At 36.0% G+C, this 18,111-nt stretch overlaps 1 protein-coding gene across 2 annotated transcripts in view; it reads left to right on the top strand.

Moving 5' to 3' along the window:
- The window catches only part of fstl5 (follistatin-like 5), a 192,898-nt gene that overhangs the window by 100,828 nt on the left and 73,959 nt on the right, over nt 1-18,111 (top strand). For both annotated transcript variants that reach the window (XM_088009371.1, XM_088009370.1), the window contains exon 6: nt 7,018-7,138. In XM_088009371.1, the coding sequence (XP_087865497.1) occupies nt 7,018-7,138 (121 nt within the window). The remainder of the gene's footprint in view (nt 1-7,017; nt 7,139-18,111) is intronic.

Genomic DNA, 18,111 nt, shown 5'->3' with positions numbered 1-18,111 from the left:
ATGATGTATCAGCTGGCACATATTCCAGATGCAGTCCAACAGGAATGATTATCTGTACGCCCACCTAGGTTGTATGGTTGTTAAAAACAAAATATGAATGTTCTGCTGTGCAATTATTTCGTTTAAACTGAATTTTTTACAGGCCAGACTGCATCGTCCAGCTGCTTGCATATGTTCTTCTGTCATTTTAACTCATTATTTAATAACTTCTATAGTTCTGATAGCTCACACTGTTTCAGTCTAACTTTCAGTTCTACTGAGAAAATCCTCCCTGCTGCTCATCACTTCTGTGTGCAAACTTAAAACACAGAGGTGTGCATTTAATATTCTCAATGTTGCTATTGTAATGTTGTAACACTGTAACAGAAACTGCTTCTATCATTTTTGCTTTGGATACAATATTTTATAATAGCCATAAGTATTTTAATAAGCTTTCTTGCCACGTCTTTAATGTTTAGCTTGAATTCGAAGACAGTAGTGTCTGAGGATTTGAAAAGTTTCGGTATTTAAAGCAAAATGTAACCCCTTTGATCATTTAATTAATGATCTTTATATCTGCATAATAAAATCAAAGGACTAGTGGAGTTGCTTTTCTCTGCATCATAATCTCATGCATTTATCTCTACCTTTCTTCCACTCTGGTAGCTACAGAGGGTGTCTTTAAGTAAACCTTTTGAAAAGCAATGTGGGTCAAAAGAGTCTTGTGCTCCTGGGGAGCCGCAGCCTTTAACCATCACTAGTAAGAAGGATGTTGTAAGAAAAGCTTTTTGTGGCTGGCATGAGTGAGGAGGGCATTCTTGGGATAACAAAGTCTCTGCATACCTGAAGACTGATTTATTATGCAGTATATTTGAATAATTGAAGGGGCTAAGCACCCTGCAGCGAATTTTCAAACCCACAATTTCAGTTGCTTTTCTTGTTACCTTACTGCTGATACAGTTGAACATCTACTCTGCAGAGGGCTTGGAATTGTTAGTGCCTATGTCGTCAGTGAAGCAGGATTCACTACTTTGATTTGAATGTCTTTATATAGTCCAATGAATCTAAATTTCAAAATGTGTTATTTTTTTAGCAGTAAATGATGCCAAAAGATGGTATAAGAGATGCTAAAGTTAGGATAATTCATTTTGACCGTCTCAGCGTCCGTAATATAAAGCTGGAAGGATTTGAAAGTGAGGATATTTGTTCAATCTTCTCAGGCCAAAGTAGAAGGAACTTTTCAAAGGACTAAAAGGTTTTTCTCACCGTGTTAAAAAAACGAGTTTGGCAGATCTCCCACAGAAATTGCTTCCTAGGAGGAAAGCATGTATGGCAGCGTAAAAAAAAGTGTTGGTGGACTGAGAAGACATAAAAGTATGTTGTTTCTTCTTTTTTTGGTTTATGTTTCATATGTATTTGAAATTTGAGAACTAAAATGTCTTAAATTTAGACTATTTTTATCCCTCCCTGAAGCAACTGCATGATGATTAAAGGGACAAAACAATTAATAGGATTAAGCGTAATGAATCAATTATTGGAATAATCATCAACTAATTGATTACTCTTTAAGTGGGGTACACAGACTATAAAATATGGTATTTACTGAAATATCAATACCCTCATTAAGCCAAAACTGTAGATAAAATGCATGTAGCATCAAAGAAGTAAAGGAAAACTTGTTAGTCTGTAAATATGTTCTACCTGGAAAATAAAAATATGTTCTACCATAAAATAAGCTTAGGTGTTTAAGTGAAAAATTTGCGATTTTTTTTCATCCGATTAATTGATTAATCATCTGAATTATCAGTAGAATTCTTGATTACTAAAATAACCAAGAGGCTATCCTAAAACAATGCTAAATTAGTTTGTTGGGTGACTGGAAGTCTACTTAGTCTATTTTTTTATTTATATATATATATATATATATATATATATATATATATATATATATATATATATATATATATATATATATATATATATATAATTAGAGTAGTTTTGTGCTGTTGCATTAAGTGTTTTAATCCCAATGGAACCAATGAATAATGTACTATCTATTGATTTTTTTTTCTGAAATACAAAATTGAAAAGCAAGCAAACAACAAAACAGAACTGATAAACCCAGAATGCATATTCATGACACTTTGCTGATCTTTCAATTTTTGCCATATTTCCAAAAATATTGGATATTAATGCTAAATAAATGTTTGTCTGTGCAAGCCCTGAGAATACAATATGCACATTTTTTAGCATTTATAAACACAAAATCATATCTGCCACCCTTGTGCCCTGGAGCACTTTTATAATTGGAGCGTTCTCTGAGCTCATTTGAAATGATAGAACGGAAAGCGCTCATCCTAGCTAACTTGACATGCTGGAGTGTGCACATAAAGAGCCTCAGAACAATTGTTCCTGCCCTTTTAGATGTTGTGCCCTTTTAAAATGGCAAATCAAAATGTATTTTTTTTTCTTTAACTTTTACAATGCCTCTACCTTATAATTTGACAGAAAATGTGACAGAGTTGTTTTTTTTGTTTTTTTTTTGTTAAAAAAGATATTAGGGTGTATTATTCACCACTGAGCTTTTTCTGGACTTGTCTGTGTTAGAATAATACACATAAAAGATAAAGGTGTAGTTAAGCGTAACATAATCTAAAACATACTTCTGCTTTTAGTGTTTTGCTTGTTTTAAGGCAGCCAAAAGAAATGACTGAAGCTATTTTTATGTGTGTACATATAAAAGCACATGTTCAAGGTCAAAGTGTGACTGTAATGGTTCAAATGTTTAAAGTTTGTGACATCATGTTGAGATATGTGTAGTATTTCTAACCTTAAAATTATGTTTTTTGCTTTCCCATATCTATAGGATTCTGTTGAGTTGAATATAAAAAGTTGGTTCCAGCGACCATCTTTATAATTCTTTTAGTTTACATAGAGCAAATAGAAACAAGAAAAACTCCAGAACGGATTTCATAACCATCTCACCTACAGGTCTTGTTGCTGCAATCAAGTTCAGATTGTGCATCCTCTGTCACCATGCTTAACAAATGGTATGATGTGTTTGTGCCGATATACTGTGGTTGATTTGTCCAGTCATGCGGCTATGCATATATCTTCTTTGGCATCATGTCGAAAGAGAATTTTTTTCAGAAGTCATTTGATTAATTTATATACATTGGAGAAAGCCTTTCAGAAGTGTGGGAGAAGTGGGTAGTTTGGGCTAACACTGTCTTATTAGTTACATAATATGTAGCCCCTAATTCTTTATGTTATAAATTATTAAATGGAAATTTATTGAACAGCTGATATTCAGATTTCTGAGAATATTTGGGCATCCATTCCTGGAGAGATCGTCAGCAGACTTGAATGTTGTCCATTTGTGGAAAGTCTTTCTGTCTGCTCCTAATGGTTTTGAAATTGCTTTATAACCCTTCCCCGATTGATGGACAACAACAATTGCTTCTCTAAGACATTGTGTTAAGGGGCACCAGTTTCCTCCAACCAACCAACAAAAACATCTGCCTTTATTTTTCAGAACTAACTATTCTGATTAATAATTCAAATGTATTTGAAAACAAACGCTGATCAGCTGCTTTCCATATTACATTCCTATGAAAACAACCACAATTTGTTTGGTTTTACCAGTGACTGAAGCTATTTTTAAGTGTGTTAAAATACAGTTTTGTAATATTGCTTCACAGGACGATTACTCTATTTTATTCTGGTGAACTACAGATTTAACATTGTGTTTTCTGAAATTTTTATGGTTTTAAATATATACAACAGCATGTAAAATATTGTTGTAATAGTGATATATTAGTGCTATGATTTGCCTTTTTTGGCAGAATAATTTTGAGTAATTACTGCAATGCAGTCCATATTAAGAGGAAACTGAAAAAAACCTAGTGTAGCTGCTAATTGCAGAAGCGTTCTCTCTGATTAATCATCCAATGTTCCATTGGCTTTGTAAATTAAGGTTCGATTTGAAACAGCCAGTGGCTGCAACCTCAATAAACATTACATCTAGTTATCACATCAGTGATGTGCCTCCGATAATTTAGAGCACATGGTGTGCTGAAAAGCACTGAACACATCCAGGATCTCTTTTCAGCGTCTCAGTTGTCTATCTCCACACAAACATGAAAGGAGGAAATTAAGGAGCCTCGTGAATCATTCTATTAGTCATTTATCAAATGCCAGATATTTAAAGGAATGAATGGAGTGAGAGCGCTGCTATTGTACACATTCTATTTGTGTAATTCTTTTTTTAAATAGAAATACAAATCAGAAAAAAGTGCACAGAATGAGTGGAAAATATACAAGTGCTTTATTCTTTCCTCAATAGATGAGGACACTTGATGGGAATTATGGCCATTGTTAAAAAAAATAATAATTGAGAGAAAATGGTCTTGGAGAAAAGATAAAATTAAGAAGCACCAAAAAAGCTCAGAATGAGAAATGCTTATTTGGCTGGTGGTGCAGTGTTTCAAGGATACTGCAAGGATTTTAGATGGCCACCTAATGTTTCAGTCAAGTCATCTGGAAAGGGAAGTACACTGATCCAGAGGACAAGACATGATGTATAAAGCTGTCCCTTGTGATCAGTTTTTTGACAGCAGATATTGTATGATGGATGTTTTACAGGCAGGGTCATGCATGGGGTGTTGAGCAGCATGCTGTAGAGAAAAATGTGTCACAACCCTCTTCACATCCATGTTATAAAACTTTATATAGAAAGTTTTAGTTTGAGTACAATACACTGTAAAAATTGAGAAACAATTTTTATCATTTTGAAGAAGAAATAAAAGGAAAAGTGGTTTCTGAACATATAAATATAAACAATTTTTTTCTGGAATACATGTTAATGCTCTAAAACAACTTTAGATTTTGAACATGTTCTCTCACTACTGTTGAAGAAGATTTTAGGTTATAATATTTCTTAAGAAAAACTCTCTGGCTCAATCTTCTTCGATCCCAGGTTCTCCCAGCGGACCGCGTATAGCCACACAGAAAACAACGAGTGCAGACGTCACAGAATTAGAGTTTAATCCAATAGAAGACAACGCATAAAATTACAACAGAAACTGCAGAACAACAGAGACATACTTTCATTTACCTGAGACAAATGGAAAAGAAGAAGGAAGAAAGAAAGGAAAGCAAAGACGTCTTTGATGAATTGCAAGAGCAAATTTTTATAGTTTTATAGTAAAGGCGTGTTCTTGTCTTTAATTTATTCAAATAAGGCGTACCTTTGCTCATCCAACCAGAAGCTGTCTCTGACCCTTTTAAAATTCCCTGCAAGTCACGATCTAAGACCATTTGTCTCCATTGTTTAAACAAAGTGGAAGCAGAGACTCTCCTGAACTCCTGCTGTTTTATGGGTTTTCACAAATGAGTGTGAAAAGCTGGAACTTCTCCTGATTGTTTCCCACACAGATAAAGGGCAGTTCAAAAAATCTTAGCAAACCATCTGCTGTAACTACAAGTAGCATAAAGGTCAATAGGCCAGAATAAGTTACTGATTTTAAAACTATAATTAGGCTATTTCAATCAAGACATGTTAAGTTTTAAAACTAGGATATTTTAAATTTATTTTCTTAACACTACATACTGCAGGGTGCATGGAGAGGTAGAAAGATCTGGTGAGGTGAAAACTTCTGCATCACTTTAAATAGTAGGAAGCAGTTTTATAAGTTGGCCAGAGTGTTTCAACTTGTAGTCTGGGTCATCACAAATATCAAACAGTTTGTGTTTAAGTTAAAAATCCATACCAAAAACACACAAATAGATGGACCAATCAGCATTCAAGGCAACGGTGCTTATTGAACCAGAGTCCAAATAGATTATCTGCTGAATCACTTCAAATTTAAAGGAGAATTTGCTTCACACATCTAGTAGTAGTTATATATACAGACCCGGTCAAAAAATTTGAATATTATTGAAAAGCCTGTTTATTTTAGGAACATTATCACTAAATAAACACATTATATACATTTATTACTCATAGATGGATGTTTGAAAGCCTTTATTTCTGTTAATTAGGATGATTTTGCACTTAATAAAAAGCATAACATTTAAAATTATATATGTCAGAGCAATAACAAATATTTTTAAGCTTAGTGAAAGGTGTGCTTAAAACCTGCTTAAAGGCACCTAGAAAGTCTGTGCTAGAATAAAATGGTGTAGACATTGGATAGATGTTAGGATGCATAATGTTTCTGACAATAACACTAGACGTAACAAGCATGATTAAATGGTTTTTTGCTGAGTTACAAACCATTTTTGGGAATGAGAATCATAACCTTGGATGTGTCTGAGTTCAAAAGTAAAATCTTACTTGTCATCTAAGATTTTGTGTCTGGGAGAAATCCTGTTGGCCAAGAAATTGAGTGACTTAATGGACAGGTGTAGGAGAATCTCATCAGCCTAGTTGTGAAAACTGATGTCATCCAGCAAGAGAATGTAAAGGTAGAATTAAACTGTATCCAGAGTGGAATCATGTTCAACAGGTCCTGTAGAGGACATGTGATAAATGTTAACGAGGTGAAATCTGGAAGATAAATATGATTTAAAGCACTGGAAAGCAGTATCGTTCATCCCGACTAGCTGGTCCAATCTCTGTAGTAGGATGATGTGGTTGATGGTGTAAAGTGCAGCACAGAGGTTCAGAAGGACTAGTATTGAATAGTGTCCATTAACTGATGCGATGAGAAGGTTGTCTGTTACTGTGATTAAAAGAGTTTCAATGATGTGATGTTGCCCAAATATAGACGGAAATCTTCATCTGTATGCATTGGTCTGCCTGAGCTCAGTGCATCCTGTTCTGTTCTGACAAAGTCAAATATATTCTGTGCACAAATTTGACTGTCATGTGATGTATTTTCCCATGCACAAAGGAAATTCAAACACAACAAATACGTGACTGACTCATTGTACGGTGAAGTTTATAATAAAGTGTGAAAAGAAAAAAAAAAAAATCTACAAACTCCAAGAAGCTCCGTCTGCCATCTTTAACAGAACATTGTGTTTTCTTTGAAGGTCATCAAGCATGAAGGTCTGTCCAAGGATGTTTCTGAGTGCACATTGTTCGATCTGCTGAAGTACAATGACATTAATGATGATGAGCACCTTACAAGGGAGGAATTTTACACAGCCTTTGGTGAGTTTGAATTTTTCTTTTGAACACAACAAAAAATCCTTGAGAAGCAAAAAAAAAAAAAAACTGAAAATAGAACTCAATTTATAGCTGCAATGCCACTTTCCATCTCCACAAGAAGACAGATCACATATGACAGACAAATATTTTGTTCCCTGTGCCTTCGTCAGTACAGCTTAATGATTCTTGATGTGTTCTATTAAAGATGTTAAAACCAATTTAATCCTGGGGCTGAAACATTGTCCTGGAATTGTCCAAATCATTTTCATCTCTTCAGTCTAATTTATTTGCAGTGATCAGCATGCAGCAGAAACAACAAGAGCCGTGACATGTTGAAATTTCACTCAATTAAATTTTCATGTGACTCATACTTGTCATCCTAATATTGTGCTTTGTTTCTGTTTTGAATTATTAGCTCTAATTAGTAGTTTTAACTTCATGGAGAAAGGACTAAGGTTTGACAAAACACATCTTAAAAATTGTACTACCAATAGTTTCTTGGCCACTTAAGTATTTGGTAAAAATATGTTTTATATCTTGCCAACGTTTGCTCTGTGGGATGAACTGTTTGATGCCAAATGAGTGTTGCTGGTCTGTTGATGGAGATGAAATAAGGAGTTCAAAGTGGAATTTGTTCCAAAGAAAACAGGTCACAAAACCGAAACAGTTCAAACCAAATCCTCCATCATTACACAACATAATGATGGCAGGTGCTCAGCAAAATCTGAGTCAAACAAACACATGTGCACTAGTTTCCTCCTTTTGTTTCCTCCCCTTGTTCTTGTTGATGTTTCCTCCTCGCCTGACATTTGCAGTCAACTCAATATCCTTTGACAGAATATCCTCTGACATTTGGCTGGCTTGACACATTTAGCGGTGGAAGAGAATTTATAATCAACCTTTATCCCATCAGCCCTTTGTATATGAATCATTTCTTGGAGAAAAAAAAACAAGTCATGAGAAGAAATGGCATTGTGGGAGTCTTGTCTACTCCACTTCAGTTGTTTGTGGGTGAATGTGTGTGTGGGTGAAAAGCCCTTCTGGCAAGTCTTGAAAAGAAAGGAACCCCAGCCAATCCGGGGGGAGCTGAGCTTTCTTGAAGAGTTGAGTTGCTCCATCTACTTCTTTTTTCTAGCAAACAGATCGTTTTCAAGTTCCCATCTGAACTCCTCACAAGGAAATGGGCTATTTAATTTGAACATAATCAAGCCCTCTGGGGTAGCTTCTTTAAGCCTGCTCTATTCACCTCTATCAGTTCTTTTATTTCTTACTTTCCACTTCGAGTTGTTACTAATATGAATAAATAATTGCCCGAACCAATCCATTAAAGCTGTTTTATCAGAATTACTTTTTCAGTAATTATTCAAATTAACATTTGCAGACTCAGATGGACAATGTGCTCATTATGACTCAGTCAACAACTCAACTCATCTTGGGATTTTTTTATGTACTCAGCTAGAATGCTTTGTGGCCATTTCATAACCTTTAACTCTATTTTGGATTAAAACCAGCATGAAAATATTTTGAGGTTGTTGTAGCTCTGAGCTGGTGATGTCTTTATTTTATTAATTCTTCAAACCACTTAGCAGGAGTCAAGAAAGCTGGATGTTTTCATGTTTCCTGTCATGTAACCTCATTGGTCACGGAGGAGACTGCAGAAAGGTCTGTCTGTGACCTCTGGGGACCTCTGAAGGCTATGGGCTATTTTAGTGGTAAGTTTGTAAAATTAACAAATAGATAACAAGTTCACGGGGGGTTACAAATATCAGTGGTTAAAGAGTTATTTGAGTAACAGATTACAATATGTACAAATTAACAACACAAAGTCACAGATTGAAATAGTTAAATGTGGTCTTCCTCAAGGCTCAGTCCTAGGACCTAAATTATTTATACTTAAATAATATTTTTGCAGTATCCAATATTTTGAAGCTTATAATGTTTGCTGACGATACAAATTTCTTTTTTTCTGGAAATAATGTGGATGAAATAATAAAAACAGTAGAAAAAGAATTACCGTATTTTCCGCACTATAAGACGCACCTAAAAACCTTCAATTTCCTCAAAAGCCGACAGTGCGCCTTATAATCCGGTGCGCCTTATATATGGACCAATATTGAGCCACAACAGGTCCAGCAACGGACCTTACCACAGGGGCCGCGTTTCATTGGCTAATGCCCATTTTAGGTCACAGTGCAGCTACCACGTGCGTGACCGTCTCACAAACACAAGCTACAGTAGTAAACATATGCTAATGTACATTGTGGACCATCAAAACCATGAATGCCGACTTACCCAGCCTTGCAAGAACAATAGGCATCAGTGATCTTGTCCACAGCTATATTTATGCTGAGGGTGTGAGGATCTGCTGTTTTCCTCATCTATCGGTAGCTTTTAGCTGTGACGCGCACAATGTTGGAGGCATCCAGTGGCTCAAACACCTTGATGTCGTCCAAAAAAGATGACATGAACTTGTTGGTTCCCCTGTCCATTGTCGTGGCTGATATGTTGTGAAAATCCGGCAGAAATGCTACGCTAATTAACTCAGATCGAAATGAAAGACGTCATGTTTATACAGACATGCAGTAGGCTGCTTATGTAGTTGGTCCACTACAGTAAGCAGCCGCCAACTTCTTTTTCCCCCGTAGAAGAAGTAGTGCGCGGTGCATGCTGGGATAGTTGTCAGAACACTGGTTTGTTAATAAAGTTTGATAATACATTTAAAGGGGGGGAGGGGCAGGGGAAGAGAGACAGCGGCAGCGTGTCGGTTGGTCTGTGTTACCCAGAAAGCAGTTGGGCATAATATGGCAACACCAACACCGTGAGTGAAACAACGGCTGGGCCAGCCTACTATATAAAGTACTCGGGGACCATTTCTTTATTAATGTGGATGTGTAATAATAGAGTATGAAGCGTCTATTCTATGCGCCTTATAATGCGGTGCGCCTAATGTATGAAAAAAGTCCTAAAATAGGCCATTCATTGAAGGTGCGCCTTATAATCCGGTGCGCCTTATAGTGCGGAAAATACGGTAGCTGAGTTGAAAACATGGCTTGACTATAATAAGTTGTCATTAAATGAAGGAAAAACTAAAGTCATGGTATTCTCTGGTAATCGGATCTATAATAATGTAAAGTTATGCATAAATGGAGTTGAAATTGAAAGAGTTTATGAGACAAAATTTGTAGGAATTATTATAGATAGTAAACTTAGTTGGAAGCCTCACATAAAATATATTAGAAATAAAGTTGCAAAAACTATTGGAATATTGTTTAAAATAAAAGATGTATTAAATGTTAAAGGCCTTCATATTATATTCCTCTTTGGTTATGCCTTATTTGTTTTATTGTTCAGAAATCTGGGGAAATACAAGTAAAACAAATATTGATAAATTAGTTAAGTTGCAAAAAAAAAAAAAGCTATAAGGCCTATTAAAAAGGTGGGATTTTAACTGATGAACTCTTCATTCAAACTAAAGCATTAAAATGTAAAGATATTGTACATATAAAAATACTGGAAATAATGTATAAAGCATTGAACAAAAGTCTTCCTTCTGGTATTCAGAAATGATTTAAATTGAGAGAGAATAAATATAATTTGCGAGGTTTGTTTATATTTGAATGTTTAAAAGAGACGAGCCAGGTAAAATCTAGATGTGTTTCAGTTATTGGTGTGAAACTGTGGAATGAATTGAATGATGATTTTAACTTATGTCCTTCCTTGGTGAGCTTTTAAAGAACTCTAAAATGTGAAATGATAACATCTTACGCTGTTATGTAGATTTATATATGCATTGTGAAGATATCTTGGTAGGTGTTGGGTATAAAATAGGGTAGCCAAGAATAAGCTTGGTTTCAACCTATTCCTTTTTTGGTAAATTATGGGTTTCTTTATTGTTTTTTTTGTGTTCTTTCCTGTATTTAATAAGGGGAATTTACAAAAATAAAGTGATTGATTGATTAAAAAATAAAAAATAAATAAAAGACTGTTTCCCCTGGGCGTCGTCTTGGTTTAGTGGGCACCCCGTATGCGCAGTCTGTCGTCCTCGTCACGGTTGTCCCAGGTTTGATTCTTGACCTCACTTCCTTTGCATGTCTCATTTCCTTTCTTTCTTCCCCCTTCCTGTCAGAAAAACGGGAAAAGGCCACTATAGCACCACATAAAAACCAATTATTTAAAAACATTACAAATTTCAGACTGTTTCCAATGTGCACATTTATCCGTACAAAGATAAATTTATATTTTATCTTCAGTGTTTTTAGAGGGTCTCTCAAGTATTCATGGATTCTACCTTCTGAGCAATACTGGAAGTCTCCTCAGCCACTTAATTATTGGTCAAGTTATTTGATCAAAAGCTGCCATAAACAAATACCTATTGTCTTGATTTAAAGAAACCAAAAGTTTCTGCAAATTTCGGCTTTTCAGAGGATTTGTTGCAATGCTTAGGAGCATAGAAACTAAAGGTTGTCTGATCTGGTTTAGTTCTGGTACCGGGAGCACAGAGCAAGCGTGTCTCTGAAGTCAAGAGGGGTTTACATGCTCCCTACTGGACAAGTAAATCAGAAATTCATTTAGCAGGGTTTTAGAATCTGTAGTTTGACTAACAGGGAGCCAGTGCAGTTAACTCTGTGTGAACTCTGGCAGCTGCATTTTGGAGCTGCAGTTGCCTGATTGAGTTTTTTAGAGAAGCTGATTGAGTTGCATCACTGCAGCTTCACCACAAATCTGCAGCTTTTAAACAAGCTTTTCTGATATCTCAAATATGACACATTTACATCAAAAATTAGAAATTAATCTCTTCCAGAAATCATCTGGAATCTGCTTACAGCTTCAGAACCAGTGGTTGCTTACAGGTAATTCATCCAAGGATTGAACACTTAGTGCAGAAGCACATAAACATGGAAATTAAACTAAGATTTCTATACTGTGCAGAGCTGCACACAGTAGCCCTCTGAGACCTGTAATCATCTAACAACACCTATAATATTCACGGCAGGAAATAAAAGCTAATTGAAAAAGCTGTACATTTTTATTATGTTATCAGGCTGATTTAAGAAACACCAGTCAATCAGATTTACCGAGCATGGCTAATCTATTTTATTACTACTGCCGTTCTTTGGTACACAGGTATAAAACGGCTGTATAATGTGAAACGTGGTTAGAGCAGCAGCTTTTCTTTTTTAAACATGAGTGGGCTGGTGCACAGCTGCTGATATAATCCAGTAATTGGTATGTGTATTTTTAGTCATAGTATCGAGGATGTATTTTTGATTACTTGTACTGTAAACTGCAGATTTTTCTTCCACCCTTCGAGACTGTCATTACTGTGTCCAAGGCAGAAAGACTTGGCCTGTGGTACAATTGTTTGGTTTATTGCTGACATAATCTCCAAGAGGCAGCCATAAAATTCTATGCAAATTCCTTAAATGCTGTCATAAACTGTGCCACATCATAAAGTAAATCAGTTGATTCAGTGTATCTGGAATTATGGATGCCATCTGGAACAAAATGGCAGTAAAAGCAGAAATGACCAACCATGAAAAGGCACCTGTTTTTTTGCTCTGCCAAAAGTTTCCCCACTGCATACCTCTGTGGAACATTCAAAGCATGGCAATGTTGTTTGTCAGGACATGAGATAAGGATTAGACGTCCATGAATTATTCATTCCTCCCATTGCACATGCAGGACGTGGTTTGAGAATCAGTTTGTTTCAGCGAGCCATGACATAATGTCTTATGAGAAGTGATGTCTTAATTAGATGACTGCAGAGATATGAAACATTTTTGCCACACCACTGATAGGGAGCACTGTATCATCACAGAATAATTTGCTGAATTTCGGCTTAATGCATTATGGGTAAGCAGGTAATGTGTCATGTGTTACAGGGCATCATCGTCCTAATAAATGTCAATCAGAGATCAAGCATATTATACAATAAAAACTATAATCACAGTATGTATATATATATTTAAAAAAAAATTCCTTCTCACCCTCCGCGGGTGGTCTCTTTCATCCTCTGAGCTCGGGTCCTCTACCAGAGGCCTGGGAGCTTGAGGGTTCTGCGCAGTATCTTGGCTGTGCCTAGAACTGCACATTTCTGGACTGAGATGTCTGATGTTGTTCCTGGGATCTGTTTGAGCCACTGCTCCAGTTTGGGGGTGACTGCCCCGAGGGCCCCGATGACCACAGGCACCACTGTGGTCTTCACCTTCCAGGCCTTCTCCAGTTCCTCTCTGAGGCCCTGGTATTTCTCCAGTTTCTCATGCTCCTTTTTCCTGATGTTGTAGTCACTTGGTATTGCTACATCCACCACAACGGCTTTCCTCTGCTCTTTATCCACCACCACAATGTCCGGTTGGTTCGCCATTACCATCTTGTCTGTCTGGATCTGGAAGTCCCACAGGATCTTAGCTCGGTCATTCTCCACCACCTTTGGGGGTGTTCCCCATTTTGACCTCGGGGCTTCCAGTCCATATTCGGCACAGATGTTCCTGTACACTATGCCCGCCACTTAGTTATGTCGTTCCATGTACGCTTTCCCTGCCAGCATCTTGCACATCTTGCATATATATATATATATATATATATACTTTTATATTAAACAGTATATATTATATATATTAATATATATTAATATATTATATTAAACAGTTATATATATATATAACTGGCTTTCTTTTGTTCTATTTACTAAATGTCAGAATAAAGAGAGAGAGAATTGTTTCAAATTCATAATTTTATGTATATACTATTTAATAGTTTTAGGGTGTATCAGGAAAGTCCTTTGGTCCGCTTGTTTGGTCCACACCAAAACTCATTTGGTGTGGTTTGCTTTTGCACTAGGCTTTTTTTGCATGTGGACTATACAATCATTGCTCCCATCGGACAGAAATGAAGGGGGCAGGGCAGAACTGAAGCCCATAAAAATCAAACTGTGGAAATTCTGCTTTCTGGAAGTTGTGCACACTTGTGCTGCTACAACAGCGGCAATAGCATTTTGAATGTTGAGCAGATTATACAACGCAGATTATGTGATGAAATTTTGCAACAAAACGTCATTCATCTTAAGAACTCTGAATCCGTTTCTTTACTAAATGACTCGATCGCTAAGCATTCCCATGTTGTTTACACTCCATTTAACTGTTTAATTGTTCAGGTATCTAGAAAGCAAACCAAAAGGTGCATCTAAAGTAATAAACGTTCTAAAATCTCTCTTCATATTCCTACTTAATAAACCAAATAATTCGTAAATGGGGAAGGTTTAGTCTGACTTAATGCAACAAAAAAAATATCTTTTTACACAATGTATTTTAAAAAATATATGTTCAATTGTATCCTATCAATACACCAGTATGATCTCAATTATGCTGTTGCTGTTCATATTGGCCCATATGACCCTGTGGTTTTATTTCAGCAGATGAAGCATAAAGCAGAAGTTACATAGTTATGCTTTTATTTAGATGTTGTAATCTGTACCTGTCATGCATTAATGTTGCATCCAATATCCAGATGAGTTCCAAGACTTGCCTATATCTAGAATTACATCCTTTCAGTCCACACTCCTCTTAGTAATGGAACAGCATGAGTTTAAATGGCTCAGAGGGAAAATTTTCACAAGTGCTCTTAAACAGATTTTTTGTGTGCTTACATGTATTCCTGTCTGTAGTGTTCTCTGCCATCAGCACTTTGCTAAAACAAGTTATTTGTAGTTGAAGCCCTTCATGCTCACACAGTGCTCTCTCATCAGTAGCCAACAAAAACATAATGGCACAAAACAGGAAATGGTCATATGCATGCCTCCAGCAAATATCCCAGCATGAATACAGGTAAGCAACTTATTTGAAGTGGTTGTTAAGTAAATGTAATTTCACCTGCTTACAACAGATGCTGACATAATGTCTTTTAAAGCCACTATACTTGGTCAAGTTTAAAAGTGTTTAGGAAGGCTTTAAGAACAACTGCTTGCAAGGTGCCAACATCTTTATTTTTTAGGGCTTTTTAAAGAGAAAGACCAAGCCAGACTTACTGAAGGTTGTTGTAAAACATTTTTCTTGACTTCTCAGCCGAAGCTCTATACACAGCATGGTTGCAGTAATGCAGGAAAATGGAACCTTGACTAAAGCACTGAGTTCATAAACTGCACAGTACCTGGAATGGAGATATGCTTCATCTTCATTTTTCAGTGCTTAGGTAAAAGCTTGTAGACTTATATTTGCCATGTTTCAGGTTAGACCTGACCTGCTCCAATTTATGAGATCTTTGCTATTTTGTTCACTGAGTTTAGAAACCTTTCTATGCATGAATTTTCAGAATGAAGTGGCTTATCAGATAAGCATCTGAAAATGTTAAACAGTTGCTCTCCAGCAAGAAGAAATGAAGTGATCTGTCCAGGGTGTACCCGACCTCTCAACCCCAGTCTGCTGGAGATGGGTACCTTGCAAGGACATTGGATTTAGATGATGAGTGGGAATGTTAGAGTACTAAACTGAAAATGAGCTGAAAAACCTTTTAAAATCTGAAATCCTTGCTAAATACATCAAACAAGAAATTCTAATACTCTGAAGTGAAGTGTTTGTTCAACCCAGTGGTGGCGCTTATCTCACCCTTTGCAGGGTGTCAAGGTATTCATTTTAAACCCCAGCAGATGCAACTTGTTTATTTTTGCGTCTTTATGAACTATGGTTTTCAGGAACGTTAGCTGTTTTAAAAGTGCTTTGGTCTCTAAGTGTACTTCACTTTCAGTGAGAGTTTACATTTTATTTCAGAGGCATCACCAAAATTGGTTGTGTTTAAATCAAACTTTAATTCTAAGCTGAGTGAATATGTTGTACATCCTTTAGTTTGGTTGGCTTGTTTTAGGGGTTTTCTAAAATTCACTTTCTCCTCAAATGTGTTTTCCTCTGTTTTATCATTTTGACATGAATCTTAATTCAGAGAAAGTTACAACATAGATACTCCCTATTTCATTTTTCTGTAATACTTCATGGCAATTTTACTCTTCATTTCATTCTTTCATTGTAATTCCATGAAGTTCTCATCTTGTTTGATTCTGAGTCTGCTGTAATGCCTACATATACAGAAAGTTTGCCAAGTGTTGAAATTGGTTGACTTACACTTGTTACTTCCTGGAAGATTATAATTAGACATCAGTCAAGCCGCCTCTTGGGAACGCTGGTTCCATTAAGTCGAGTTTGCCGTTATCCAGCCTGCGTAGCAGAGCAAAAATTCAACAGGCTTTTACTTGTCAAAACCCCTGCTGAATATTCCATCCACAGGCAGCGAGGAGGGGTGTTAAAATGGTTTTTAATTCATCAATTTATTTTCCAGCATGTTCCATTTTATGTGTTTAGAGAGATTCTGAAAAGGTTTTATAAAGTAAATAAAGGGAGTTTACACAAAGTCTGCTGCAAAGATACCTGCAGGTCTTTTGTTGTGTTAGAAATGATGTACATGAATTATTAAAATGTTTAAATAAGTATTTTATGTAAATGTTTTCCTTCAGTTATTCCTTTATTGTGTTTACAGTAGAAAAGGTCATTCCATTACCACTGGGCATTATTACCTCACTTTAACTTGTATTTATTTATAGATATGCATTACTGAAACACACTCTGTCATTTAAACTGTTGAACTTACCTGGTCTTTTGTCCTGCAGTGATAAAATTCTTAATATCCCCTCGGGGTTTTGACAAAAACAGATGATCTGCTTCTTGCTTTTAGTATAAAAGGTCATAGTTGTAAAAAGACCAAATGGCCCCAAGATATGTAGAAAGTGTGGAGTATGAGCAGTGTGTTACAACGTGGAGATTGACTAAATCATCTTCATCTTTTGCTGTAGCTTTCAATCCTGTTTGGTTATTTTATCAAATAACCTTCACCAGATTATCTGTTAACCTGATGGAGGGTTTGGAGTGTATGTGATCACACCCCAAAGTAATCACCTATCACACTGTAGTAAATTCAGTCCATAAAGAAAACAAGAGCACAAAATAAAATAATTTATTTAAATGAATTTAAAATAAATGTTTTTCAATTTAAAATTGAACACACATATATATATGTGTGTGTGTGTGTGTGTGTGTGTGTGTGTGTGTGTATACATATGTGTGTGTATATGAACATTATGGTATTTAGCATAGACTGTCATACTTTTCTAAAAATATTTAACCATCCTTTTATGGCCTTGTACAATGATCACCCACATAATATGTTCCACTGCTTCCAAGACATTAACATATGCAAAGCCAGTTCTCTTTGTTTTCATGTCTCTTGTCATGAAATAATTGCAACTAGACATTCCCCAATCAGTATTTTTGTCACAGATGCTGATGAATCATTTCAAATGAGCCATTTGCCCGTGAAGAGTCACAGGGCGATTCACAATGAAAAGTCTTGCATAAACTCAACCAGCCATGATGTTTTCAACAATATCCAGATTCTGCCAACACATTCAGCAGGAAGCCTGTCTTTTTCTTATTATTTTCCCACATGGCGGTTTTCCTAATGCTTACATGATACTCTCTGTTTTGATATGATTTTTTAAATAATTCAGCTCCTACAATTACTTTTGTGCACTTGGAATTAATTTTACAGACAAAACATGCAGAAAAAATGGTCTCCTGCTTTTTAAATGTAGTGTTTGTTTTGAAAGTCAAAGCACCTTCCCTTCTCCTTCACTAATTCTACTAATCTGTCTCATCACAGTTTGCACACAAACTTTGTTTGCAGCCAACATAAAATCAGACAGTAATGCTGGGATTTGAGTTGAGTCAGAGATTCTGATACTACTCACTGTAAAAATCCCATGACCAAGACTCTAATCATGGGATTTGATACTTGGAACTGCATCAGGACTTCCCTTTTTAGAACATCACAACAAACAACATAAATCTTGACAAGAAGAGAGATGAAACGCAGTTGGATGGTGATTGATGCAAACAGTTTGGTGGCAATACTCAATAATGGAAGGGAACCATGAA

The sequence above is a fragment of the Poecilia mexicana genome, unplaced genomic scaffold (genome assembly GCF_051168715.1).
Source record: "Poecilia mexicana isolate PSO_F unplaced genomic scaffold, ASM5116871v1 scaffold_10, whole genome shotgun sequence".
NCBI lineage: Eukaryota > Metazoa > Chordata > Actinopteri > Cyprinodontiformes > Poeciliidae > Poecilia > Poecilia mexicana.
Note: the sequence above shows the minus strand (reverse complement) of the source record. Positions and strands in the feature narration are given on the sequence as shown.